This window comes from Haemaphysalis longicornis, unplaced genomic scaffold (assembly GCF_048455015.1).
Source record: "Haemaphysalis longicornis isolate Haplotype H1 unplaced genomic scaffold, Haemaphysalis longicornis Haplotype H1 scaffold_1, whole genome shotgun sequence".
In the NCBI taxonomy this organism is placed as follows: domain Eukaryota; kingdom Metazoa; phylum Arthropoda; class Arachnida; order Ixodida; family Ixodidae; genus Haemaphysalis; species Haemaphysalis longicornis.
Window position 1 is genome coordinate 118,258,788 of NW_027526203.1, and position 27,999 is coordinate 118,286,786.

At 46.9% G+C, this 27,999-nt stretch overlaps 1 protein-coding gene across 1 annotated transcript; it reads left to right on the top strand.

The window, feature by feature from the left end:
* The first annotated feature begins 24,830 nt into the window (after window positions 1-24,830).
* On the top strand, window positions 24,831-26,874 carry LOC144165640 (uncharacterized). Its single transcript, XM_077695471.1, has one exon. It carries the CDS (start codon window positions 25,067-25,069, stop codon window positions 25,691-25,693), a length of 627 nt encoding a protein of 208 aa, XP_077551597.1. The 5' UTR covers window positions 24,831-25,066; the 3' UTR covers window positions 25,694-26,874.
* Window positions 26,875-27,999: the final 1,125 nt, after the last annotated feature.

Below are 27,999 nucleotides of genomic sequence, written 5' to 3' on the forward strand. Positions count from 1 at the left end.
GGAAGCGATTGCGACAACCAGCCGCTCCGGTGAGGTGGGCCGCCCCGCATAAGATGCAGGACGGGGTGCAGGGGTGGTTGGGTTAAGGAGATGTGGTGCCGCAGGTGGTGTAGCGGTCGGTGGGGGGTGGGTGCGGGCAGACATCATCCTTGCGGTGTCCAGGCCGCCAGCAGGAGGCCTCTTGCTTCCTCTTAAAGGGGTAGCATCTCATGGTTGCGGCTCGGTAGCGGATCCAATATGGCACGATGGTACCTTGAAATAGGTCCTGCACTATCATGGAGCCATGAAGTCTTTTGAAGTCGATGATGCGTAGCCAGGGATTGTACTGTATGATGCTTTGAAGGATGGTGTCGGCGTCTTCCTCGGGGGGAACCGTGAATAGGGCGCCGACCGCTGTGGCGCTTGGTGGGGGGATGAGGTTAGCAAGCGCGTACACAGTGCCTTTCCAGTTCAAGGCGGGGAGCTCCAGGTAGCGTTGGGCTCGGTTTTCATTGGAGGTGCTCACCACAATAAAGTTGGACCGATAATGGAGACGAACCTGGTCTACGGGATGGCGAGGTAGCTTGGCTTGACCCTGAAGTACGTCTGCGAGAGTCGTGGCGTTGACTGTGGTGAGGTCAAGGCCTCCTTGAGGGCGGAGGACCACCTTGACATCGTTTTCAGGTAGCGGGTCTTCGGGCGGAGGAGTTTTGCGCCGTCGGCGCTGATGCTGGTGTTTGTGACCGGAGGTCTGTTTGCTGTCGGGGTGTGCCGCCATCGCGGCGTTAGTTGCTAGTGGTTGCGGAGTTCATGGCGATCTTGCGGCGGATGGTCAGCCAGCCAGGATCTTCGAGAACTTGGGGGCGATGTCCTCCCCCTCAACCACGCACTTCATGTGGTGGGAAGGCAAGGTAGATGTTGTAGCGTTAGCAGCAGCGTTGGGGTCGGTGGCGTCGGCCATAGCAGGAAGGTAGGCCGGCGCGCCGACGAAGAGACAGTGTGCGCCGAGCAGCATGTGGCCGGCGCAGTGGTGAGTGCACGTGCAGGGCATGCGCACTTGCGCAGCGGCGAGCAGCAGGCCGACCCCGCGAGCGCGAGCAGTGGTCGCCCTAGCTCTAGGTTTTAGGCTTCGCTGAGCGGCGGCGTGGCCGGCAGAAACTCTCTTCTCCCAAACGTGAAAATCGCTGGAGAGGTCGGAAAACTCACTGCGCTGGTTCCCGTGAGGTTATTGTCCAGACTCGTGAGGTTGGGATACGATTTGCAGGGGCAGAAAGGTCAAAAAAGAGACATTGAACGGAGCGATGTGGAATTGCGTTCGCACTGCTCGGCCACCTGGTGGCGAAATCTGCGAGCGGTAAAACGTTTCGCGCCTGCTCGTACACTGTCTGCTGAGGCTCCGACCTGCATGTCCTTTAATATGCAGACTCCTGGGCGCAATCAATCAGCCGGCATGCACGCGCACCCGAACATTGGCTGTATGGTTTAACTCGTCCATGCAACGCAGGCGATGAGGCGCGCCGTAGTGGAGTGCTCGGGATTGATTTCGACCACCTGGGGATCTTTAACGTGCGCCGAAATCTCGCCCACACGGGCGTTTTTTTTCTTTTCGCCTTCATCAGAAAAGCGGCCGCCGCGGCCGGCAATCGAAGCGGCGTCCTCGTGCTCAACAGCACAACGCGCTCACCAGAGCGGCAATTTACCGGAAACGTGACTAGCCCCAGTTGATGATGCACAGCCGTCTTTCAGTTTGAACACATACTTCGCGCCTTTCTGTGTGCATTGTTAAAGTGCAGCCTTCACCGCAAGATACACTCACAAGACGACAGTGCATCCTCCTGTGGCTGAGAGAGACTAACACAATTCCCGTCGACAATCTCACACACCCCTTCCGAAGTTTATCCGGCACCCCCCCTTGCTCATTCTGCGGAAGATGGGACAATACCACACGCTATGAGCATGTGCGCGGCACCGAAACCTGACCCCCGGCATAAGCTTTCGGATGGTCTACTGCACGCATCAGGTCTGGTGTTGAGTCCCATAATTTATTTCTCATGTCCACATACCCGCCAGGCTGTTGGACCCCTAAGATGTCCCGCTAAGTAATCGCGCCTCATTTTCTTAGTTCAACTTGCTGGAGTACTCCATGTCTAGCCGCCATCGTGACTCACAGCCCCAGACCTGATGAAAGCGTTTGTTTCTCCGCTTATCAGAGCAGTTACGGGGGAAGGCGGGAAGCGCCGTCCACCTGGCTCTTTCCAAAGACGAGCGTAGTAATAAAATCCGGCCAACCGCTGAGATGGAAGCCCTTTAAGCACTGAGCGAACATTGACGTTTATAAAATTATACTGCTCACAATGGCAATGCAAGTAAACACCGCTGCATGCTCCAAAAAGCGCGAAACACGAGATGATGTGGCCCAGATTTTTTTTATAAGCGCAGATAATTGGATTCCATGTAGCGTATCGCAAATGCCCCCGAGGTGGATGCGAGCGTCCCCACCCTCTTTCTATATATTTTTACTTCTGCATTCGCGCGAATGTACCTGAACCTGGAGCTCCACTTTCTCCTTCAGCTTACCGCGCACTCCGGCGCGGTATAAACGTGGGAGCCGGCGAGAGTATAAAAAGAGCATGAACTGCCTTTTTGGCTTGCGCGTAATAGAAGAACATTTCGAAATGAATGGCGCTGCCATTTCGAGCTTTCTCTCCCTTCGGCTGCTCTTCTTTGCCTTCTTTGTTCCTGTTAACTTTTAGGTCGCAGTGTGCGCGTGTGTTTGCGAATGGAAGAGGAGAGCCTCTTTTATTCTCCTCTTTTTTTTTTCTGAGCGGAGACAACGCAGAGAGAACAATCAACCGACTTTGGAAGAACGTAATGAAAAAAAAAAGGATCTTTCGGATGACAGGAACAAATAGACGCCCATCCGGGAAGAATAAGAATTTCCTTTCCTGCGTGGATGCAACAAGAATTTAAGTATGTCACGCGCGACGACAAAAGAGGGAAACGGAGCGAGCTCGCCTCTAGACGTGGAAGCCTTCCTTTCTCTTCTTTGTGCAACTCGGCGGAGGGAGTCAAAAGAGCCGAACGGGGGGTGGCTCACTGTGCACTTTGCAGCCGCATCCGACTTGACGTACAAGAATAGGCTTGCCTTTCTTCCTCCGCTAAGCGAATCACAACGGAAAGCAACTCGGAACGCGGCTTCGTCTAAGTGAGCGACGCAACAGGACCCCGCCGGCTGTGCTGAAAAGAAACTTTCCAGCGTGCATAGGCAAGCTGTATCGGACGTGCAGAGTCCTTTTTACCAATGTTCCGCCTCCTCTTTAGCAGCAAGAAACCGAAAGCCGTGCTCAGGGCTCCTCCATTCCAGTGAGCGCTAACATTGAGTGAAGAAACGGAAAAAAGGCCAACAACGGGGACACCAGACGTTCCGAAATCGGACGGAAGGTATTTGAAAGTGCCGTTTCTTACTCTTTGGGGAGATGGATTCACCGCTATCCCTAATTATCTAACGGCGACGAAAACTTGATCCGCGTGATCAGTTGTGGGGCATAGAAGAACAGCGGCTCATAATAACCATAAACAAATTTAACTAGCAAGTAGATTGTCGCCTCAATTTCCGTTCTCTTTTATCAATAATCACCACTGGCGAGTGTTTCTCCTCTCCAATACGAAATGTCAGAAATGCCGTACCCGAAAATCTATGCACGGTAATACGGGCCAAACGCACAATTCTGCCGTCTTTCTCTAGAAGCGAATGCAGAAATGTTTTGGCGGCAACGAAGAAAAAATCAAACACCCTCAACTTGATTTTAGGAACATCCTTTATTTCAGTTTCCACATAACAGATCATAATATTTCCCAATGCCACTTTTTAAAGCTAGGTGTCATTATGCTACTACGACCAAAGAAACGAATCTAGCACAACAAATCTCGCTAGCCGTTCCTAAACTGCACGTTCATTTCAAGTCAACTATTCTCTTCAGTCATCTATTAGGAAATAATCCAGTTGTTTGTCAATGGTATTTTTTCTATTTACCCGCGTCGTGAACATTGTGTTGTAACTGTATCCCTTACTGTAAAATATCTATTTTTAAGGCCAGCCCCTTAAATGCCCCGTTACCCGAAAAACGGGCGCCCAGCGTTGGCGTCCCGATTATGGTCCTAAAAATGGCCGACAGTGCAAGGAGAATAAAATTAAGAGAAAAGAAACTTCGGCGGTCTCGAATTAAAACCAGGGCCTCCGAAATGTGGGGCTAACTCCCATCCTCGATCAGCGCCACAGCCGATCCTCGCACATCGCTGACAAAAGGTGAACCTAGTGAATCCGTTGTGGACTACGATCCAGGAACGTATGGCGTAGAGACGTGTACTGAGGGCTACAGGAACAATCTATGCATGCTAAATACACAGGTAAGAAAGCATGTTTATGCCGATAGCGTATGCATAAGGCGAACAAGGGTGATTAGCCATGCCTCACATTATTTAATGGCATTGTTGTATTCTTGTAAACTCCTATTAGGCTGATAGGCCGATGTTGTTTATATGGGATGTTTTTTTTTTCATGAATAAGAAAACATGAAGCCTGTTCTTGCTTTTTATTGTGCTTGCCCTGCAATGTATATATACACGTCAAGTTTCTTGTTAACACGTTTATGGCGATTTACGAATCGAACTTTACGATTGTGGTAATATCCCATACGTGTGTCTTTCTTTGTTTGTTTCGCTTTTTTAACACACCCAATTCCTATTGTATTTTCCAGTCCGATCTGTACACTTATCTTGTATGTGTTCTTTTTTGGCACGACAAACTCGGGTCGCCAGTTACTGTTCAATGTAGGGACAGTTGCCTCGTCAAGCTGCCATATAGAGCAGCTTTTTTTGACTGCCCCCTCCTTGTATGCTCAAGGAAAATAAAGTTTGATTTGATTTGATTTGAAGAAGACGACTCAAATGGAAGAAGATCAGAACGATGATACGAGGATAATGAAAGAACACAGTACTTTTATTTGTGGTGTGTCCACTGCAATTTACTCTTTGCAGCACGTCGTGAACGTATGAAGTTTTAACCTGGAAAAATTAGGCCACATTCCACCCATTTTTTAATGTCTGATCAACGGTTGCACAGCACTTCGCTGTGGAAAAAGACAAACTATGGCTGTTTTTACAAATTTTAGATAAATAAAGCGACTGATACAAAGAAAACTTATTAAAGAAGTCATATTTACATATTTTTCAACTTGTTAGTTGGGGAAGGCATTAAAATAATCGAGGTTTTTCAGCTCGCGTCTTCTATTAGAGTAAATGAGGTTGCCATTTTAACAATATTTCGTTGTCACGTTGCCTTAGCTGTGTCAGAAACCCATATATTTTGTTTCTGATGCTGTTTAATTGCACATTACTAGTAGTTTATACCATTTACCAGCAAGTAACCACGCTGTTGGGAATACGAATGTTTGCATGCGATCATCGTGGTCAAGAGAGTATTTCAGTTCTACCTGGAACACGCGAAGATTTTACTGCAAAAATTTCGCATTTTCAACTGTCCGACTTTTAGGCTCCCTGACGGCAAATAGATGGTCTTCATGAAAATTTTCATTTTATTTCTTATAAATAGAAATTTAATCCCACTACAAAATCTCCGTACCATTCCTTTGGACACTTCAATGTGACTTCCAAAGACCTTCAAAGTGTCGAAAAGCACTGGCCACAACCCTCGCTTGTGCTGTACGGAAAGGCCACCCGACGAAGGTAAAGCATACCACTGACAGCAGAGGCAAATAAGCGTGTTCATGTGCGTCGCAATGTCATGAAAGACAACGACCACTATCTGCGCGACCACATTCTTAACTCGACCTACGCATGCTTGAAGTTGGTGAAAATATAGCGACAGCATGAAGACCATCCGCCAATATACGCTTTAATGACGTATGCAAGTGATGGTGGTGCGGCCCATTTTGGAAAAAAAACATCAGTTTCTCGAGATGCACAGTGCGCATGCAGGGTGACAAAGTGGCCTTTCTCGGCAACCGGACATGACAAAAGTGCATACGAGGGCATGGGTGACCTTGTAAAGCATCAAGCTCCTGTGCATACTTTGGGTTGACCTTCCAGCGAAGCCACACACAGCGCGAAAACATTCGTGGACAGCATCCTGGAAATGTCAAGAATTTCGCCGTGCTGAACCTTCACGATGGCGAACTCGCCACATTTGAAGAGAACAAAGAGGAGTAAAGTAAAAAATTTGCTCCACTCCACCCTGCGAATGTCGATGGAAAGCAAAGCTGTAAACGGCACTCACAACCATTACCCATGCGACGTCACTTAACTTAACTAGCGGGCTCTACGGATAGCGAAACCAGAGACAAGTGAAATACACTTAACCACATACTTTATTACATCCAAGAGATATGCTTTGCTGAGGTTCATTCAATGCGTGATGCATGAACCGTGGCTGGTTGAGCCGTATTGGTGTAGCACATACGTAGAAACTTTTTTTATAAAATTAAAGGGAGCTCAAACCTGCTATTACACAATGTCACTTCTACGTCTGTGGCGCCGCCGACGGAGGAGACGACATCGGCGGCAGAGATAGAGGAGATGGCGAAAGAGGGGAAAGACTTTTATTCAGATATCTGAACGCCTCAGAGAGCGCCTCAGGGGAGGGCTTCCTTCACTGGAGCCCATATGCAACCCGCGCCACCTGTGCTCTGTCCACCAGCTGAGGCTGGGTAGGCAGAGAGGGACTGCACAACAGCCTCTCCCATTGCTCTTGTTGGTAGTTGACGGGAAGAAAGGAGGGTGCTCAGTGCTAACGTTGCACACTCCGATTATGGGGCGGAGTGTTCCTACTTCACTCTTAATCTGGTTCCACGTAAGATCCACTTAGTAACTGGAACTTTTTTGCAAAAAAGTTCCAGTTATATATTTGGAACCGTGTTCCACATATCCTGAAAATTAAGTGGAACAGTGCACCACATATTTTTGCGACTAAATTATGTGGATCGGTGTTCCAAATAAAAGTATGCGGATCACTGTTCCAAATAAAAGGGTAGTTTAAGTTACTGGAACATTGATCCATGTAAAATGATTATGGAATTTATCCGGTGCGCCGTTCCAGGTACCTTCAGGCCAGCTGTTTATATAAAACGGTGTTCCTATAGACATTGGGAAGCTGTCTATGGGACTCCACTTTTCCGATATTTCTGCTTTCCTGTCGGTATACACTGAGGTCATATGCCAAGCTGGCGGATGCATTGGTATCAGCAGGAAACCGCAAGCACCATTTTAACACAGCCTTGATATATGACCCGCAGTGATACCAACAATTGGAAAGCAGAAACCACCGCAGCAGTGTGGTCCCTGACAGTTCCCAACAGTTGCCTATCGGAGCACAGTTCTATATAAAAGTTGGTCTAAGGCACCTAGAGCGGCACACAGTCTTTGGCTTCACCCGCAGAATCCTGTTCTGGGTTTCAGCTGCATGTAAAAGAAACAATATACTTGCATTAAAATACGCACGAAACCAACTAATATGACACATACAATGCTTTTCAACATACTATACAACTTTATTGGGTGTTAGTATGATACATATCAGATTTGAATAGCTGTCTATTTTAAATTGCACAGAAAATGACCAACGTACAAGGAATAAATACCATAACGATAACACTAGGCTCCAAGTGGCATTTTCACATATTCACCTTTACTCAAAAACATGGTTAATAAAGACGGTATTAGGGGCAACTGCTTCACAAAGAAATAGACGTGTGCGTCTACCGCGGCACTGACACAGACATTATACAACAGTGACCATCAAATATGCTGTCTTATCAGATAAACCAAGGTAATTCAAAGGCGGAATGACTCGTTGCGCTTGCCATACTATGTTTACGCAAAACTGTTTAGGAAAATGCAGTTTGCTATTAAATTGTAGGGAAAGGCCTAAAAACAAGCCATACACGGTTGTATTATCACAAACCTACAACAGTGCAGTGCAAGAGTTTAGGAAAAGAACGCTCGAGCCAAGATTAACGATAAAACATTTTGACACGAGCGATCACATGCGGGAGTAAGCCAGCATTAAAACATGATTATTAAAGATAGTAGTTTCCTGACACCAGACGTAAGTGCAACATCAAGCTATTTGTAGGCAAAATATACTTTATGAGCGTCCTGAAAAGGCCTGACTTAAGGCACGTTACTTGCCCAAACAATTTGTAGTTGTTTAAAATAATTTATCCCAAGAAATCTCACAAAAGCCAGCGTGAATCTTATATAATTTTGCAAACCAGGTAGCTGGAAGCATGTTACACATATTAAAATTTAACAAGCAGATTAATTATATACGTCATCAATTCAAGCGGGAACAAGTCAGACATGCTTAAGAAGCAAACAAGAAAGCGTTGAATCATACAGGTGACCAGTTTTACAAAGCAGAGTTGAAAGCATTTTTTCCAGCCTCAACATTTTACCTTAGGTGAAATTCACAGTTGCGTGCTATAAAAACCCTCCCGTCTTGCTATCAGTGTAATTGTGACCAAAGCCCTGCTTCTGCCAAGCAAGAAATGCAGCTTTGTTCAAAGAAGAAAACTCGTTCAAGCCAAATTCTTCTGTGTCATGGGTGTCACCTCACATCCGGTACTAAAATTTATCAATGAAGGCGGAAGCCATCTGCGTAAATAATTACTGTCACTTTTGCATCAGCAGCAGCACTGCCACGAAAAAAAAATCTCATGAGCTACACTTGAATAATAAGGACGTTACAATGCGTTGCCATGAACTACACCCACTCAGATTCAAAGGCAGCCTGCGCATTGTTCCAATGATGAAAAATAAGGCGCGATTTCAGTGTTCAGTGACATGAAACTTGCATGTGCCAGTAACTTAAATCTTTTCATCTGATTTCACCCCCTTCATGCCTTTCATCTGACCTCCTTCATGCCTTTCAAGAGATACTTTAACCTCTACCAATAATTTAAAATCCCAAGTAGACCTAAACACTTCAAGTATTTCAACAGAAACTCCAACTTAAATGACACCAGGGCACTGTCAAATTTCTCATGCTTTCCAAGAACTCGCTGCAAAAGTCCCAAGAACTCTCCAAAGGCACACAACCATATGAACATGATGACACGATGAAAAAGATGACATATGCGGCGAAGAGGATGACCACATCCTGAAGTGACAATGCAGGCGGCGAATCCGTGATGTGTTTCTTGCGGGCAATATTGATGCTGCCAGTCCCTTCTCTCAGAATAACCGAGCCTCGAGAAGACTTAACTGCTCACCTCATGTACCTTCAAGGAAACAAGAAAATTTTGTTACATGGTTGTTTTAAATGAGTGAGTTGCTTAGCCCCTTTCATAACACAGTAATTGATTTAAAATCAGTGATTTCTTGGGTTTTTTCTGGGAGTGCTGCTAAAGGTGAAAGTGCGCTAAACAATATCACCACAGACAATCAATGAAATTGCCCTGATTCAGGAAAGTATCCAACTTTGCTGCCTCGGTATCCTGAATATTAGGTTTTTTTTTTATCCTTGAGAGGTTTCGTTTATTAATCACATAATAATTACTATAATCACCTTTCGGCATTGTATTTTACACACCTCTCTGTAAAAAAATGTTCTCTGTACTGTATAATGTGCTCCCTAGAATGCTGTAGTGAGGCTGGCTTATTATAACTTACAGCTAAACGATGTTTCTACCCCAAAGAAATAAATGGCCAGTCATAGGAAATCATAAATATCGCACTGTGGCAGAATTTTTTTGTGGAATTAGTTCCACCTAAAATATTTCCCTCTCGATATGTATTACCTCCATGGTTCGTAGTGGTATGAGGCAGAAGTTGAGCTGACTAATGCGGAACTAGGCTGTTGCACAATTTTCTTATAAATCGCAACTATAGCACATTTTCTTGCAGACGTCACTTTCTGTGCTCTAAACAATTCCCTTTAAAAAAGTACCCCTTATTTAACCACCTGTCAAAATCCAATGCAAGCATTACTCATGCTACGCCTGTATTTGGGAGTATTATTGGTGCTACGGGCGTATTAAAAGCAGGAAATTTAAATCGTCAGTTGCCACCGTATTGTTGTAGCAGCAACCACGTTGGGCGGGTCCGTGGTGCTGGCAAATCACAGCAACAACTCTCAAGGTGTAAAAGCTAAATATTTACAAAACTAAAATACAAAATAGTTTTTTTGGCCACTGTTGGAGTGGCCAAAAAAAATCCGTAATAGGCGGAATGTGAACACAATGGCCAATATTGGCGTTCACGATAACTTCTTAACAGTGAGATTTTATTATGACGAACAGACCCAGAAATTGAGTCTCGCAAAAACAAAATGCCAGCTTACCCAACCAAAATTAAGACCCGTGTGTTTCTGCCAGGGCCGTCTCAAAGTGCCCTTCCAGGAAAGTTTCGCTAACGTGTTCCGAAAAGTTTCTACTTTCACCTTGAGCCACAGGCCAAGCTGTCACTGAAAAGAAGTTTCAAACCATTAGTTATAAAGAAACTACCTAAAAACGCGCCATGAAAGACCCAAAAATGGCAGTGCGTACTTACTTGTAGAATGCAATGATTATCATCCCGTGCAAGAGCTTTAATGTGTTGCTTCTGATGATACACTTCCAAGAAGGGGTCCAAATACAATTAAAATGGTCATATGCATTCCTTGTACCACTGTTTTAGGTCTATCTTCGCCCTGTTGCCTAGAAAATAAACAGTACAAAAATATCAGAGAATAACTTTATGCCTTGCTTTACCCAGGGAGCACGAGAAAATATTGAACAATGTCTGATTCGTTCCACGAAAGTAGAATGTCTTTTTTACAGCGGAAGCCCTGGTAATCTTTTCTTGCTAAACAATTTGAGATATGAAAATATTTGAACATATTTTAAGCTCACCTGTCCTTGGTCTATGCGAACTGGTGAATATCTGCACAATATGCACGACTCAAAACGTACTCTTTTGTGGCTTATGAGCTCTACAAGGCATTCATAATCCGCCACACTCTCCCCGACCACCCTTCAGCATGCCGAAGATGTATTCAGCCAGTGAATGCCACAGCCATGAATTCGGAGAAGCATGTAAGGAATGGAAATAATTTGTTTTCATTTTTTTTTGCAGAGGAACAAAAACAGTTGTCGATACCTATCAGTGGGGGGCCAAATGTTTCCACAGTCAGCCATATACTCTTTGTGAACAGGTCATAGAGTATGAATACAGAATGTAGCAATCTGCTTTTGCAGTATAATTTCTACGTTCAAAGGAGAACAGAAATGGATTAATGTTTGGTGCACATCATGATGCAAAAACTTTGCACCCGAGCGTTTTGAAAATTATTCCAAATCTCGAGCTGCCACTGACATTGATAGCATAAAATGGCAGGAATGGATTATTTTTAAACTTACTTTGTGACGTTAAAACTTCCAATAGTCCACACGTAAGTTTTACGGGTAATTATTCTGAGGTCTCAGGTTACCACTGACATTGACAGCATAGAAACGGCACCACACTTTCTGCATGTTTCCACCTGCCTTATCCCTCCAGAAAAGGAACGTTTTGTTACTAAGCTACTGCTCAGACAACCACTTTCCCTTGCATTTCCCTACACGTCAGGGAGCCAACTAACGTTTACTAGTGTAAATAGACCATCTGAATTCATCGAGGGCATTGGAAGAAACAAGGAACAACTACACACACAGCACAGATAAACGTAAGCAGTGCTGCCGCCAACGCCTTGAACGAACATCAACATAAGGCGGAATAGCGTGATTAGCACAGTAAATTTATGGCTCTCAGAAGACCAACACAACGCAATTAACACGGAAGCTTGACAATACCGATAAGTCTAAAGACAGACGCTCCGACAAACATGTTGTGCAGTGTGTGCGCGTGAGACAATAGCGTGCGACTAACCCGAGAAGATTCAGTACCGCTGAGCCTGACAGGTACAGCAACCGTCAATATACAACTAAGCAACACCACACCATAAGGGGACATGCAGACTCGAGAAATGCGCGCACCAGCCACTTTCTAAATAGCGCTAGCTAACGTGCGCAGTCAGAAATGTCAAGCCGACTCCGACCCACAAACACACATTATTTCCATTCCTTACATGCTTCTCCGAATTCATGGCTGTGGCATTCACTGGCTGAATACATCTTCGGCATGCTGAAGGGTGGTCGGGGAGAGTGTGGCGGATTATGAATGCCTTGTAGAGCTCATAAGCCACAAAAGAGTACTTTTTGAGTCGTGCATATTGTGCAGATATTCACCAGTTCGCATAGACCAAGGACAGGTGAGCTTAAAATATGTTCAAATATTTTCATATCTCAAATTGTTTAGCAAGAAAAGATTACCAGGGCTTCCGCTGTAAAAAAGACATTCTACTTTCGTGGAACGAATCAGACATTGAATAACGGCCGCAAACGTTTCTCGCATCGAACAGGCAGCGGAGCGGCACGTTTATCGGACGCAGTGATGAACAAGTCAAAGAACAACAACCGTTACCAGAACATAAATAAGCAGCACTGACCTTTTTTGCGCCTCCCGGCAAAACTTCACTTCGTCGAACAGTAAATACAACCCGAGGACATGAAGAAATCCGCAGTTTCACGCCACAACCAAACTGGTAACCGTTCCCGCCTGTCTGACCGGCAGTTCATTTAGTACATCAGGCGCATAACGCGAGCAATCGAGAAAACCGCTATAGAAGGCCACTGGTGACGCTGCATGAGGACGAACAAAAACTAGCTTTCGTAAGCGTTGAGACGTAGGGGCGCTGCTGTCGTTAAAAGTGTTCACGCAGTCCCGTTTTTCTTTCATCGTCGTTGTACCCGTTGCCGTCCCACTATACCATGCATCAACGTAAGCGGCGCTGCCTAGTATTCTTTCCTCCATGCTGTCAACGCATGCGCGCGGCATGCCGCACCGAAGTGGCGGTCGTTTCGGAATCGTTTCGGCCCACATATTCTTCTTCCGTGCCTTTAGCGATGCACGCCGTGGCCAGTGACCAGTCCGCGGAAGAGATCACAAGCTCGGCACCCTTGATCGCTTATATTTGCTTCGGAAAATGGGAGTAGGCCTCTAAGCGGACGTCTACGTGGCTCTGAGGCTGGAACAAAGAGCTCAGATATTAGCCCATTTAACACATTAGTTGGGCTAAAGTTGTTTCTCTCCGTGGGCCGTGAGCGCGTGCGGTATGTGTGCATAAACTTTGATGACAGCTTTATTCCGTTCTTTGCAGTGAAAACAAAACGACGCTTCTTTATTGACCTGGTTCTCTTGACAAGTCTTTCCAATAGCAATAATATATACTGCGACGCTCTTTGATACCCACGTTATAGAAAACTACTTCCGCATAGTGAATCCAGTGTGATTACTCGCTAATTAGCGAGTAATAATACATCTTCCCGTTTTCCCGCAGTTTTTCTTCATGAACACCAATAGTGCAGGAAAAGAGCAACGGGGAGACCAGCAGTAGAAGGCAGGTCATTCGGTGAACTTGAATTACTACGGCAAGTAACAACATTAGGATAACACTACGAATTTTCGCGATACTGCAATGCATAATTTGAAATAAGAATGCCATTTCAGTATAAATATATAGAATGTAAGGCAGATGCCGCGGGGTAGATTTAGTTCTCCGGGTTTTGTGTCGTTCTCCTCCTGCAAAGAGGCTTTCGTTTTTGCTTGTGAAAATTACTAGCCGGGACGAGACAAAATACAAAAACTAACTTCTAAGCATATAACTGCATGCGTAGCATGATGTGTGTGGTGTAAAATGTGACGCAGTCGGTTACCATTATGCATGTACCCCATCACAACATAAGTAACGTGGACTAAGTACCACTGAGCACGTACTACACCACAGCGAGATGATGACTGAGTGTTGAAGAAACACTGCCGTTTCTGCGAAGCTTTGTAAACCAAATGCATAAAATGTAATCGCCTCAACAAGTACTTCGTAATGAAGATGTTCACAAAAGCACCACGAATTCTTCAGCGCTATAGCAGCTATGGCTTTGCCCGAACGGCATATGGGGAAAGGGAAGACGTTTAGTCCTTCTCAAATTGAAGTCACTGGTAATTTTGTACTTGACGCCTCAGATTAGAAAAATGCGATGTTCACGAAAGCGGCTTGGGTGCCGCAGAACACCTGGAAATGGGTTCCTGCAATTTCTTCTTTTGCCCAAGATATCCTCCCCTCGACATTTTTAATGCTTTGTACGGCGCTGACAAAAAAAGTGGGATTTCGTTTTCTGTCAAAGGACATCACTAAATCTACAGCTTAGCCGTATTATGAAAGTTAACTGCTGCAAGGCAGTTTCATAGATGTCGGCGAATTTCATTAAATTTTATGTGCGGTGTGCGCGTGTATATTAAACGCACACGTGCGTCTTGGGTCAAGAAGCACCTAATACATATGCGGTTCATTGTTCCAGTTGATGCATGAAAGAGTGCATACTTCACTGCCGTGCACGAGTTATGTGGAACAAGACACGAGCAAAAAATATACAAACGCACTCTCCCCAACCGTTTACTGGGACATAAGTGGAACAGTAACCGGAACCGCCGACATCGCATGACCCCATTTCTTCGGTTCCAGATAAAAACGACGAACATAAAGAAAACAAGCGGACGGTTCCAGATAAGATCCAACTATATGCCTCGTTCCAGTTATTTTTTCGTTCGGATCCACATAAAATATATGGATCACCCTTTTTAACTGGAACTTATATGGAACCAGATTAAGAGTGTTCTGAGCAAAATTTACATTCATCGTCGTAGCGCTTTAGGGTGCTTTAAGTGAAGACGCGTCGGGTGAGGGAAGGAGCCACATTGTATGAGCCATAGGGTAGTTTGATGTTCTCTGGAAAAGTTAGGGTAAGGCAAGGGTAGGGTCTGTCTCTGAAGGTGATAACGCTGGGTTATGTCCTTGAACATGACAAGCGGTTCACTGTCTTCGTGCAGCTCCAAAGCCTGGGGGGTAAAAGCGCTGGCTTGTTGGTGGGCGTCTTCGTTGCCCTTCATGGATGCGTGAGCGGGCGTCAAGATGAGTTGAATTCAATCGGCTGGGGAGTGGTTTTTTAGCACATGCAGTGCAGCTCGGGACACCCACCCCAACTGGTAATTTCGGTAGTGTTGTTGGAAATCAGTGACCACCTTCGCAACCCCCGGTTGAGTCAGAGCCAAGCCGATGGCTGCCTCTTTTGCTGCTGTTATGTGTTAATTCTTGAGAGAGGCACACGTAAGGAGGTTGGTTCTGGAGGTAGCGACGTTGATGGCTTATTGCTACCCTCGATGTTGGGAGGCGTCTGTGTAGATAACTGCATGATCCCCGCCGTGGATGGTGTTGACCGCTTGAGCCTGTGCTTGTCGGCGACCCTCGTCGTGTGAAGGGTTCATATTTCTAAGAAAACGGAGCCTCTTTAGATCTTGTCGCCAAAAGTCCGGGAGTACTTCAGGCGGTGTGACGTTCTGTGCTGCCGACCCAATCTGGTGAAGAATGCGATGACCCACTGCAGCTCTGCTCAATCGGAGGTTCTGGTTATAAAGATGGCCCTCCATCAGCTCTCCCACCGTACTGGGGAGCCCCATCATAAACAGCGTTTCCATGGACGTACTCATGGGAACAAGAATGGCCTGCTCAACTACCTTTCTAATCAATATATCAAGCATCTTTATGTCCTCCTTGCCGAGAAGAAGACAGAGCGGTGACGTAAGTAATTCTCGAGTGGACAAAAGCTTGAATTAATCGAAAGTTATCGTCTTCCTTGAGGCCTTGGTTGTTGGTGGCAACTTGCCTGAGCATGTGTATGATGTGATTGGTTCTGTGTTTGAGGCGCTGCAAGGATACGTCACTCTTGGTGTTGTCCTGGAGATGTAGGCCCAGGATCTTGATACAGGGGCTTGGAATGATGGCCTGGCCATCAAGGAGTGTTTGAATGTCTTCCTTGTTGTGGCGTTTTACGTAAGGGCGGAGGACAAGGATCCCTGGTTTTTGTGGTGAGCACTGGAGGCCACAGGCTTTAGGGCATTCGCGCACTAGAAGTGAGATGCCATGCGTTGGTGTTCGTTTCCTTTAATTTTTGCAGCTCCTTGCGCATGCGCAAGGCGCGGACACCGCCGCTACACTTGCGTGGCGGAGCGCACAGTGGCTTGAGAGGTCGCGTGACGCTATTACGTGGCATTCGTCGAGAATGCAGGGGGTAATCTTGCAGATATGCTTGGTGAGTACACCACCTGTCATCCCCATCTCCGAACATCCCCCCCCCCCCGAATGTCATCCTCGAAGACACTCAAATATTCCTTGACGGCCAGGCCATCATTTCAAGTTCCTTCATCAAACTTCTAGGCCTACATCTCCAGGCCAACACCAAGAGTGACGTATCCTTGCAGCCCCTCAAACACAGCACTAATCATACACATGGTCAGTCGAGTTGCCACCAAAAAGCGAGGCCTCAAGCAAGAAGATACATTTCGATTAATTCAAGCTTTTGTCATCTCGAGAATCACTTACGTCACCCTTCTGTCTTCTTCTCGGCAAGGACATAAAGATGCTTGATATAATGATTAGAAATGTTGTTGAGCACGCCGTTGGTCTTCCAGTGAGTGCGTCCACGGAAACGCTGCTTAGGATGGGGCTCTACAACACGGTGGAAGAGCTGATGGAGAACCATCTTTCTAACCAGAACCTCCGATTGAGCAGGCCTGCAATGGGTCACCGAATTCTCCACCAGAACCGCTCAGCAGCACGGAACGTCACACCACGTGATGTACTCCCGCACTCTTGGTGACAAGAACTAAAGAGGCTCCCTTTGCATAGAAATATGAACCCTTCACACGACGAGGGTCACCGGGAAGAACGGGCTCAAGCGGTCAACACCATCCTCCGCGGGGTTCATGCAGTTATCTACACAGATGCCTCCCAACATCGAGGGTAGCAATACGCCATCATCGTGGCTACCTCCAGAACCACCCTCCTTGCGTGTCCCTCTCTCAAGACCCAAGACATGACAGCAGCAAAACAGCCAGCCATCGCCTTGGCTCTCACTCAACCAGGGGTTCCGAATGTATACGTCACCGATTCCCAACAATACTACCGGAATTACCAGTCGCGGTGAGTGTCGCGTGCTGCACTGCATGTGCTAAAACTTCACTCCCCAACCGGTTCAATTCAACTCATCTTGACGCCCGCTCACGCTTTCATGGAGGGCAACGAATACGCCCACCAACAAGCCAGCGCTTTCACCCCCCAGGCCATGGAGCTGCACGAATACAGTCAACCACTTGTCACATTCAAGGACATAACCCAGCATTATCGCCTTCAGAGACAGACCCTACCCTCGCTTTACCCTGACCTTTCCAGAGAACAACAAACTACCTACGGCTCGTACAATGCGGCCCCTTCCCTCACCCGACGCGTCTTCACCTAAAGCACCCGAAAGCGCTGAATGTAAATTTTGCTGAAAAGTAGGAACACTTCACCCCATAATAGGGGTGTACAACTTTAGCCCTGAGCACCCTCCTCTCTTCCCGCCAAATACCAACAAAAGCAATGGGAGAGGCTGCTGTGCAGTCCCCCTCAGCCTACCCAGCCTCAGCTGGTGGATAGAGCACAGGTGGCGCGGACTTCATATCGGCTCCAGTGAAAAAAGCACTCCCCTGCGGCGCCCTCTGATCCATTTAGAAATATGAATGTATTTCCCCTCTTTCTGCAACTCCGCTTTCTTTGCTGCCTATGTCGTCACCTCCGTCGGCGGCGGCAGAGACGTAGAAGTGACATCGTGTAATAGCGGGTTTGAGCTTCCTTTAAATTTATTAAAAAAAAGTTTCTACGTATGTGCTAGACCAGTACAACTCAACCAACCAACGTTCATGCATCATGCATTGAATGAACCTTTGCAAAGCATATCTCTTGGAAGTAATAAAGGGTGTGGTTAAGGGCATTTCACTTGTCTGTGGTTTCACTATACGTAGAACCCCATTAGTTACTTTAAGTGACGTCGTATGGGTAATGGTTGTGAGTGCCGTTTACAGCTTTGCTTTCCATCCAAATTCGCAGGGTGGAGTGGCGCGATTTTTTTTTTTTTTTGTGCTAAAGCCACTGCGCGAGTCTAGGACTCGGAGGTCACTGCGAGGCACGCTCGGACGAGCGTTCCCCAATTTCATGGTTTTACGGCTTGTACAACAGCTCCGCTTTTAAAACACCCATAATTATGTCTCTTTTCACTGCGAACTGCAACTCAACTGTTCATTGGACATTAAAAGATGTGTTTATGTAACCTCATTTTTCAATTTACAAAAAAATTGGAATACATGTTTAGCATTATAGAATACTCATTTATTGAGGGCTACTTTGTGTGAACATCGCGAAAATTGATAAACATTGTTTTTTTTAATGACGTCCAAAGTGGCCCTTCTTTACGCACTTTCAATTTTTACCGCGCTTTACGAAGCAGTATTCGGAAACCTTTCTTTTCAAGAGCAATGAGCAAGGTATGAAGTGCTCAGCATTCCATGGTAAATATGTCTAAAAATGTGTGGGCTTAGCCTTTACTGACGCGTAAAAAAGGTTTTTTGTAAGTGCCACATTTGAACGATATTGCTCTGGCAACAAAGGTTGAGAAATATTCACTAAAAAATATAAGTATTACTAATTCAATTTTTAGAATCCAGCAGAAAAAATTGCAAATACTTGGCAAAGAAATAAAAAAAGTCTGAAAAATTGACGCTTGGTTTCACAGGTCCCCAAAGTTGCCACACCATGCAATGTGGAAAGCAGCCCTGCCTGATCGCCTCAAATATTTTTTTACTCAACTAACTTAGGTGTTTCTAACTAAAATAATGCCAGTTCCATGGTGAGGATAGAGTGCTCTACACAATATTAAAGTTGCACCTCCAACAAAACATAGTCATGGGACTACTTTAGCTGTCCTTTTCTGAACACACCCGTCAGGTTTTTTCACAGCTGCACCCCAAAGAAGTGATTAAAGGTACGAACCTTGCACAATACTTTGTTGAATAAATTGTTATTCCCAAATGAAATTCTCCAAAATTGTATCATTTGTTTGCATCAGCTGCTCGTGTGTTATTGGGTGACAGGTCACCCTTATACGCTTCCAAAACGGGCTTTGTTTTCATTAGTAATCATGTGTAGACAAAATATTTAATGTAAAAGATCGATAATAACTAATTGCCTATTCAATGTCCAGATTATGGCAGTTTATGCTGTGATGGCAAAATAGGAACATAAAGAAAACAAGCACGGATAAAATGAGCACCGTTTAGGGTAAGGCAAATAGTACCTTGGCCTATTTCTGCGTTGAAATGAGAGATACCGGTAAGCTTTATCTAACTACCACCCGAAGATGCGATGCGATAGTTTCTATGGATACATTTCTCTGCAGTACAAACAATTTTCCTCGGCCAACTTTGTTATAATGCACCTTAAAGACCAGTCGTTGTGTCCAAGGAGGCCAGTGGGACAAGGGACAAGACAAAAGGCAGGATTCGAATAAAAATGATATCGGCGCTCCGGCATCGTGCGATACAAATCATTCCTCCTTGCATATTGCGCAAGATACCGCATTTGTCGCGTCATATGCCGGGCTTCATTTATTGTTCTACTTTAGGCTCTTGATCGTAGTGATGACTCGAGCTGCGTTGTGGCCGAAGCGAAGCCACAGATTGATTAGATTTTATTCGTGAATGTCATAATAAAAAAAACTTTAAAAAGGCCCTTAACTAGTTCGAAGTGAGAAATGAAAAGTGAACTGAACTTGTTGAAATATTAGGAGTGTCTTCTTTGGAAGTTTTTCCCGCATTTTATGATATAAGGCCATAAAAGCCAGCGTTTGTGGAAAGGCTCAATGAGCGTTCCATGTGTTAAATCTTTCGCGAACCTGTGCCAGTTGAACTTTTATTTCAAAACCTTATTCGCCGATCAATTGCTAATTTGAGGAGACTTATGGGGAGCCTCTTGCGGGAAAATAAATGTAACATTAAATTGGGGCCCCATAGTGACTTCTAAGAGGTCTAATACGATTCCCTTAACGCACCATGTATTCGCACGTTCATTTCTGTGAAGTCAGATGCTCCGGAAGATGCGATGGCCATTTCTAGCCCCTTCGTCAAATCCCGGCTGGAAAACGTGTTGTTTAGTAGTGAATGGTGATGCCATGATGGAGTCCACGTCATCCGATAGCCTATGCTGAATCTGCAGTGGAAGGTAGCCTATACCACAAATAACCCATTTCCAGCTTCAGGATGCTGAGGACACGAGCAAGTTCATAACTATTGCTAACAGCTTCCAAACCGCTGATCACCTTCGCAATAACCAATCTCATCACTTTTCTGGCCTGTCAGGTCAATTTCCTATCTGAGGGTCAGGTGGCCGTCCTGGGTTTCTTGCCATTGCCTTATAAGAAAGTGTTTGCTATTTCAGAGCCAGCGTCCGCACATGTACAGTCGGCAAAAGGCTTGTCTATAACGCTCGAGCGGCGTGCTCCGGACTGCGCGGCAGATATCCAGTTATAACGCCTGGTTTGAGACCGGTAGAATGGGAGCATGCGCGAGCCGCATCAGCGCGATGGCTGTTTCCCTTGTCGCTGTGCGCGTCGGCTTGGCTTCCGTACCTTCTTTCGCCGTGAGAAGCGCTGCCTGCACTGCCGGTACGGTAAACAATAGTGAAAATAAGCGATTGGTAGCACAGCGTTGCCTGCGTTTAACTACGTGCAACGCTTAATTTTCGGGGCATCCTACGCAATTTAGACAGCAGTTTTTTTTTGTATGCGATACAACGAACAACAATCGCCGAAAACGCATCACTGCCGGTGCTTTATTAGAGGGATTAGGTATCGGTCCGTGATCGCTTGCACAGTGCATTAAGTATGCATTAAGTCAGCAGTGACGCGCAAAGCCGAGCCCAGAAACCGGACAGTGGTGCACGCAGTACTTATGCAGCTATTGGCAGAGCGATAACGCAATGAAAAGCGGGGCCCTAATCTCGACTGCACAAATTGCCGACAATTCGCCATGTTTGCCAACAATTTGCCGGAACTCTTTTCTGGTTGGCTTTCAATTTTGGTCACGTGCTACCGGTTGACAAAGCGGTTGTGTGTGCTGTCGTCATTTTGACGTTTTATGACGTTTACGGGCACCAGTTCTAAAGTTTGCCTTATTTCTCTTTACTGAAAGCACATAATTCTTGGCCGGCAATGAAAAACCAGACTAAAAGCACTAAACATGACAACGTAGGCCTGTCTTTGCTATTCAACAACAATAATGCCTGTAATACACGCCCTCTCTGTGATTGGCTGAGAAGGCATGACGTAATTTGAACAGTTGGCTGGAACGATTACGTCATGCATTGGCAACTTCAGCCTGCGTAAAAGTGACGTAAATGCTACGTAACAGCTTGAAAATGGCGGCAGTTTTTGTCGCAAGATACAAGCGAAATTGGGCAAAAAATTGTCCGGGCTTTTGGCACCGCGAAATGTCCGCCAATTTGCAGCAGGCGCAGTTTCGCATGCATGCTGTTTAAAGCATGTTTCCTACTGTAAAAAAAAAATTATAGTTTCAACTGCTTCCAAGTCAGCGATCATGGAGCATACATATAACGTGCAGTAATTTGCTTTTATGTTTTGCAATAAAATAAAAATTATTTGTTTGGCGTAACCGCAACATAAGAGGGCAGTACAAACCTCTCCATGACAAAGAGAACCCAATGCATGGCATTTGTCCACACTCGTCCTAGTAAGCTGTTGGGTGACCTGATCGAACTCAAGAGAAAAATAACAAAGAAAAGTGACTCTTTGGTTCATTACAGCACTGATTGAAGTCGACATTGACGAACGAGTGAATCGGCGACATCGGTGCGCTCCGCGGTTATCAGGCGTAGCGCTTCGCTGCTCTTATGTGTCATAGAAGCGATGGTCGCGGCCGGCTTTTTCTGCACGCTATAAACTTGTAACATAGCAGCAGACGATGGCGTGGCGGCGGTGGCGGCAGGGAAGGTGATAACGCAACAAATCTTGCATTGAAGCAGAGAGCCCAGGTATGTTACTGAAAGCGCTTGAAAGAAATAAATAGATACGGTAAAAAAATTGTGTGATGTTTGTTAGCTCGACATCCGCCTTTCGCTCGCTTTTGGATCAACGTTACTCGATCGCCTTGTGGTGTTGACGCGAATTTTGACCTCCAGAGATGTTTTTCTTGTCAGCCTCAGCTACCGTCTTAATTTTTATAATACATGCCAAGTGTTTTTATAGATTTCTTGCACAATATTTGATACCGTGGTTGCGATCTTTATGAGTAAATCGTCAAATTACACTGCATGTGTCATAGCTATAGGTGCAGCACGTCACTGATTGCTGACGTCGTGCGTACGCCAAAAAACATGGCGAATTGCTGGCAATTTGTGCAGTCGAGAATAGGGTCCCTGTGCGCCAAAGCTAATCCAGACGAGAAACTCGCACAGCGCGCGCTAAGTCAGGTAATCTCCGCTTTTGTGTCCCGGCCCGGCAGCGCAGGCATGCAGCGCTTATTACGGTTAAAGAAGGTGTGGAGGCCAAGGCGACGGGCGAGGGGCACAGCCATAGCGCTGATACGGGCCGCACATGCTCACATTCTACCGGTCTCAAACCAGGCGTTATCACTAGGTGTCTCCCGCGCAGTCCGGAGCACGCCGCTCGAGCCTTACAGACAAGCCTTTTGCCGACTGTACTAGCGCGCAACGAAGCCATCAGTATAAGCTCTTCTATCATTCTGGCGAATTCCCCGATGTACCGCCTGGTCGTGTACTTGATTCACTTCCGAGGGAGGTCAGGCTGGAAACACGCTTGGCCGACAATGAATTACGCGCGTCGGCCTAACGCACCGCCTCATCATGTGCCACTTTTGCGGCGACTCCCGGTGCGAAATCGGGATGAGAAAACGGGATCTATTTTTCTTTAAGCAGTCGGGGATACCGGCTCCGAGAAACACGCCTCGATGTGTGTACTGGGCTACGAGTCTGTGCCGCCACTTTCGACGTTGACCAGGTGTGCTCACGCTCACTGAAGTGCTCTTTTGATACTTCGACAATTAACATTCACCAAGGTGTGAATATGACTACTAATGAGAAGACGTCTCTGTTGCGCCAAAAACGGCTCTCGATCGAATTTTCAGAAGTTTCGAGAGGACATTTATTTCTTAGTCTTTTTATTTGCGTATTTACGGTTTGAGCCATACGTGAGAATTCCCTACGAATGCCGCTAGTATGATCCGGAAAGAGTGCTAACCGACACTGCAGCATTTGGGCGCATTAAATGCAGTGTATATCCCGGTCAACTTTTGCAAGCTTGGATAGTTGGTCCTCACATTTGCAAAATAACCGTAAAAAAGTCGTTTAGTATATTTGAGACAAGATTGTTTAGGTACACTGTACACATATTAAAAGTACATAAGTTTTCATAATTATAGCTTCATTCAGTGTTGTTGGCGGTCTCGACCGCAGTTTAAGCCGTTAGGACAGGTCATTCTTATAACAATGCAATCTATAATAAAAATTGTTGCCGTCCTGTCAGAATCCTTTCACTGATGTTTTCGATGCAAGTCGCCAGGGTGCGGGGATCGTGAGAGCGGGAAACGACACCCGGACATCACGATTCAGCTGGAAATCTCGACTTGGCCTAAACACATGAAATCTCAATTCTACCCGCAAAGTTTTTTTATGCCTGAAGGGAGGTAGCACACCCACTGCTGCTACCAATCATGAATCAGTCGTTGGCCGCTTTGTGCCGAGTTCCGCTGTGTTGGCCCTGCAGGGGAAAGTACAAAACTTATTTTCGGGCAAGCATCGCGTGCGCCAGCAGAAGCCGTGCTTCTTCCTGTCATGAAAGGCGCCCAGTTAAGGCCTGCTTCCACAGTCTTTACGCGTGAATGGAGACAAGCTGGCTTAGGTCAACGCCCACGAGCCTGCAGATCTCTCGCGTCAGTCAACTAAGCGACGGGAAAACCAACAACGACAGGGAACGTCACCGCGTTTTGTGTGCGCACGCCTTGAAAATGACACCCCCGAGTTCGCTCAAAAGCCAGACGAACCGTAAGCGCCAGGTCAGGATCTCTTCCGCTTACCCCGCAGGAGCCCGCACCCTGACAAGAAGCACGCGGCCGAGAAAGCCCTGCTTTCTGGTTGGGCGCAGATCTCCCTTCCGGTCAACCGGCTGTGGTGCGCATCCCTTCGCAGCATGCGACCACCACGCGCATTGCGAGGCAGGGGGCGCTCTCGAACAGAGCTCGGCGAGGCGGATCTCATACAGCAGCGTCTGCTGGGCGACAGACGGGCAGGCGAAGGGCGGCAAATGGGAGGGGGGAGCGAGCGCAGGTCTTCGCTTTTTTTCTCGTGTTTTCCCTAACGGAACCCGCAAGCTTAATCACGCATACGCCGCCACCGGACGACAACAAGCGGAGGAGAGAAGCGGCGGCATCCGTACTCCCTGCACGGTAGCAGCGTTCCCATCACTTCAGTTTCTATTTCCCTCTCTTCTTCATCAGTCAGTTCTAAACTAAGAAAAGAAAGCTGGGAGGGGGCAGCCCTGCCGCATGCTCAAACCGTTCAGGTAGCCAACTCACAGAAGGAAAAAGAACCGTTCCAAGACGAGAAGGAAAAGAGGGTGGACAACCTGGCAAAAACAAAAGCAAGAACCGAACTTGGCGGACGGGGCCCCTCGTTCATTGGTCGTTGGGCGATTCCCCTCCCCCGAGGGGGTGCTTCGGCAGCCGCCGCTGCCGGAGGCAAAGACATACGCAGGCGCCGCTACCAGGCGCACCAGAAGCCAAACGGCTCCCGGCCAGAAGCGGCCCGGCACTCGCCCCGAGCACCGCATCCACCGCCACGCGGCGCTCCGCCGAGAGATTGCGCTTGGTCTGAAGGCGCCTCCTTGCTCCAGAGACCTGTCGGCCTAGTTGCGAGCCACGCGCTCCTCACCCTCAGACCGCCGAGCGGCACGTTTGAATGCTCTTTCATCGCGGACGGGCGGGTTACAGGGCGGCGGCCGCCGGTTCGGTTCAACCCTGTTGCCTCTAGCGGTCCACCATGAACGCCACGAGTGCGGCGCTTGCAATGGCCGTTAATTGCCTCACGGATGTCGACCCACAGCACCATCACTTTCTCTCCTACGCTTCGCACCACCACCACGCTCAGGTCAAGACCCTGCCATACGGTGTCCCGCTCTCGGACGGATGTCCGACTCCCGTGTCGAGCCCCGCCACTCTTCCCCCCTGCTCACCTGCCGCCGAGAGTCCCGCTAGCCTTACGGAGCTGTGTCCTGTTCCCCGGGGCGGCGGCGCAGCAGGACATCAGGACTGCATGCTTCCCTTCCGGGCACCCACGAGGGACGAAGGCGAATCCGACGAGTTCGACTCAGACGCCGAGAATGGCAGCGAGTTCTCCTCCGAAGGAAGCAAGCACTCTTCGGCCAGCAAAGGTGGCAAAAGGAAGTCCTCGGACAAGGCTGCACCGACCCCGGTGGTGCTGAAGAAACGGCGGTTGGCTGCCAATGCCCGCGAGCGGCGCCGCATGCACTCCCTCAACGTGGCCTTTGACAGGCTCAGGGAAGTGGTGCCGTCGCTGGGCAACGACCGAAAACTGTCCAAGTTCGAGACGCTCCAGATGGCACAGAGCTACATCAACGCACTCAGCGAACTGCTCCTCAGACAGTGACGGCTGGACCCGTTCACGGTATCCATTCATCTCTGTTGCTGCGACCGCATCGAGTGTTGCGCACATGCTTCACTGAAGCGTGCGCGCAGCACCGCCTGTTAACTCGCATGGACTTGGTGAGTGAAAAACTACGCATCAGGAAAAGACTTTAGCGCTGCTCGTGGCAGGTTGTTGGTGACCGTCTTTTGACTGAACCGCTGGTACCATTCCGAACTGAGATTGTTTTTTTTTATTGACATATCCGAGGGCACGGCAGATAGTAACACCAATCTTCGTTCTGCCGTAGCTCATAAAATCAGACTTGAGCATCGACATGCGTAAATGAAAAAAACTTCTGAAGACTAAGGAAGACCTTTTGTGAAGGGGGAATGTGGAGAGGACTTTTTGTGCTATGCTGTTTTATTTTGCTTGCATCTGTCGAAAGAGATTTTGCCAATGTCTCGGCAGAGTAAACGCGACCAGTACGTATTAGACAATAGTCAGGCACTGGATGCAGACGTTCGCTTCCCAACATTCCAAAATGCCTAAGCTACCTCCCAAACCTAGCCAAAATGCAGAACATTTTCAGGGATTTCACATAACTTTTTACACACGAGCACATCCCTTCAACGTGTAACAAGCGCGTGCTTGCCTCTGTCCCGGTGCTCCAAACTTGACCCATGCTTACGCTTGTCCTGTGTTATCTTCCGATTTCTTTTTTTGTAACAAGCACCCCCCCACCCCCACCCCCGCTTCTCGGCTTGTTTTTGGTGCGTATAGCACATTTTTGTTTATGCTGCTGTTAGTACTTCCAGGTGGCATTACACATCGCGCGTTTCTTCGTGCCGCGTCCTGCGCTTCTCCCTGCCAATTCTGCCAACAGCGCGGAGGCCATACACTATGCTCAGTGTATTGCCAAATCCTGAGCGCATCATGCTAGTCCATACGCACGGTTACCTATGGTTTCACGGGGCATTGCTACGTGCGTAGAAACGCGGAGGTTTGTTACGCTTCTGATAATCAATGTGCCACGACAAATGACGCGGACTCTTGCTCAAGCTTTGTGTTTTCGTGTTCATTCCCCAGTGCCAAAGCAACGTTATTTTTTCACACAGCTGCCTTAAAGTGTCCCTCTTGCCGTCCAATCGTAACCTACTGTCCTTGCGCCGCGTGTTCTGTGCATGTCGATGTATTACTTAAAGTATTCCATGCTTTTATATATATATATACATTTATATACATATATATTATATACTTTTGTGCCTTATACACGTTTACGATGTTGAAAATAAAAACTCAGATGTGTCTTTTCTTTCGACTAGTCCTACCTTTATTCCCAAGAGTACGCATGTAAATACGCGTGTTCTTTATAGTAAAAAAGCGCTATAGTAACCAGTCAAACGTACTTTGCCCGAATCATGCTAGTTTTCACAGCGAGCTATTGTACAAACATGGAAACAAAAAGTTTTTAGTATCACAGGCGCATCTTGCGGTTTGACTCAAATGGACTTACGATGTAATCAAGGCTTTGTGTTTTCCGATAAATTCCGACAGATCTAGAGAAAGGTTCCCCGGTAAAATTTGTGATAACTCTGATTTATCCGATAAAGTCCGATTTTAGTGGTCACGGTGGAGAAAAGTGATGGTGAAAGCTGGTACTTAAGAATCCCCAACAAGTTGTGTTAAGCACTGCCGTTCGCACTTGTCGCCGATAGATGCGAACGACCAGCGGTCCTGAAGGGTTTGCCTTGTTTGTTTGGCTTCTTTGAAGACGCCTCCTAAAAAAAGGGTCATCCGATCTCCCCTCTACTGATACAGTGCTTAAACTGTGAATCCAAACGGGACACATGGGCTGCACCATGAATTCGAAACCTATGCCCCTATTTTTGAAGTTCGTGTTTCCTGGAACTGACGACATGCCGTAGCTCATGGGTGGTTTTGCGAACTATCAGAGCTGTGAAATCACTGACACTACTGAGCCCGTGTCGTTTCAAAGACTTCCTTGACACTGCCAAGAGGCCAGAGCTTTCATGCTGCATGCTGAGGCTTCTCGCTCTGCATCTTTCTAGTGCACTGCAAACAGTCCCCAGTCGAAAGGAGCGCGCTCGATGCAGCTACAGCCGCATGCCAAGGTATCTTAGCGTCGTTACAACAAGCTGCAAGGTTGTAATGCATACAAGCGCTTATGGTTTGTGTTAAAGTATTTACGTTTTTGTGAATATACTTTTCGTGTGTTCTGATGACGTGGTCGTCCTCAGATATTGATTCACCCAAGTGGACGACTATTAAGAGAGCATCCAAATTAAACTGATTTTCGAAGAATATGG

Coding starts and splice junctions, on each gene's coding strand:
- LOC144165640 (XM_077695471.1), top strand. CDS start 25,067: ATGAACGCCACGAGTGCGGCGCTTGCAATGGCCGTTAATTGCCTCACG.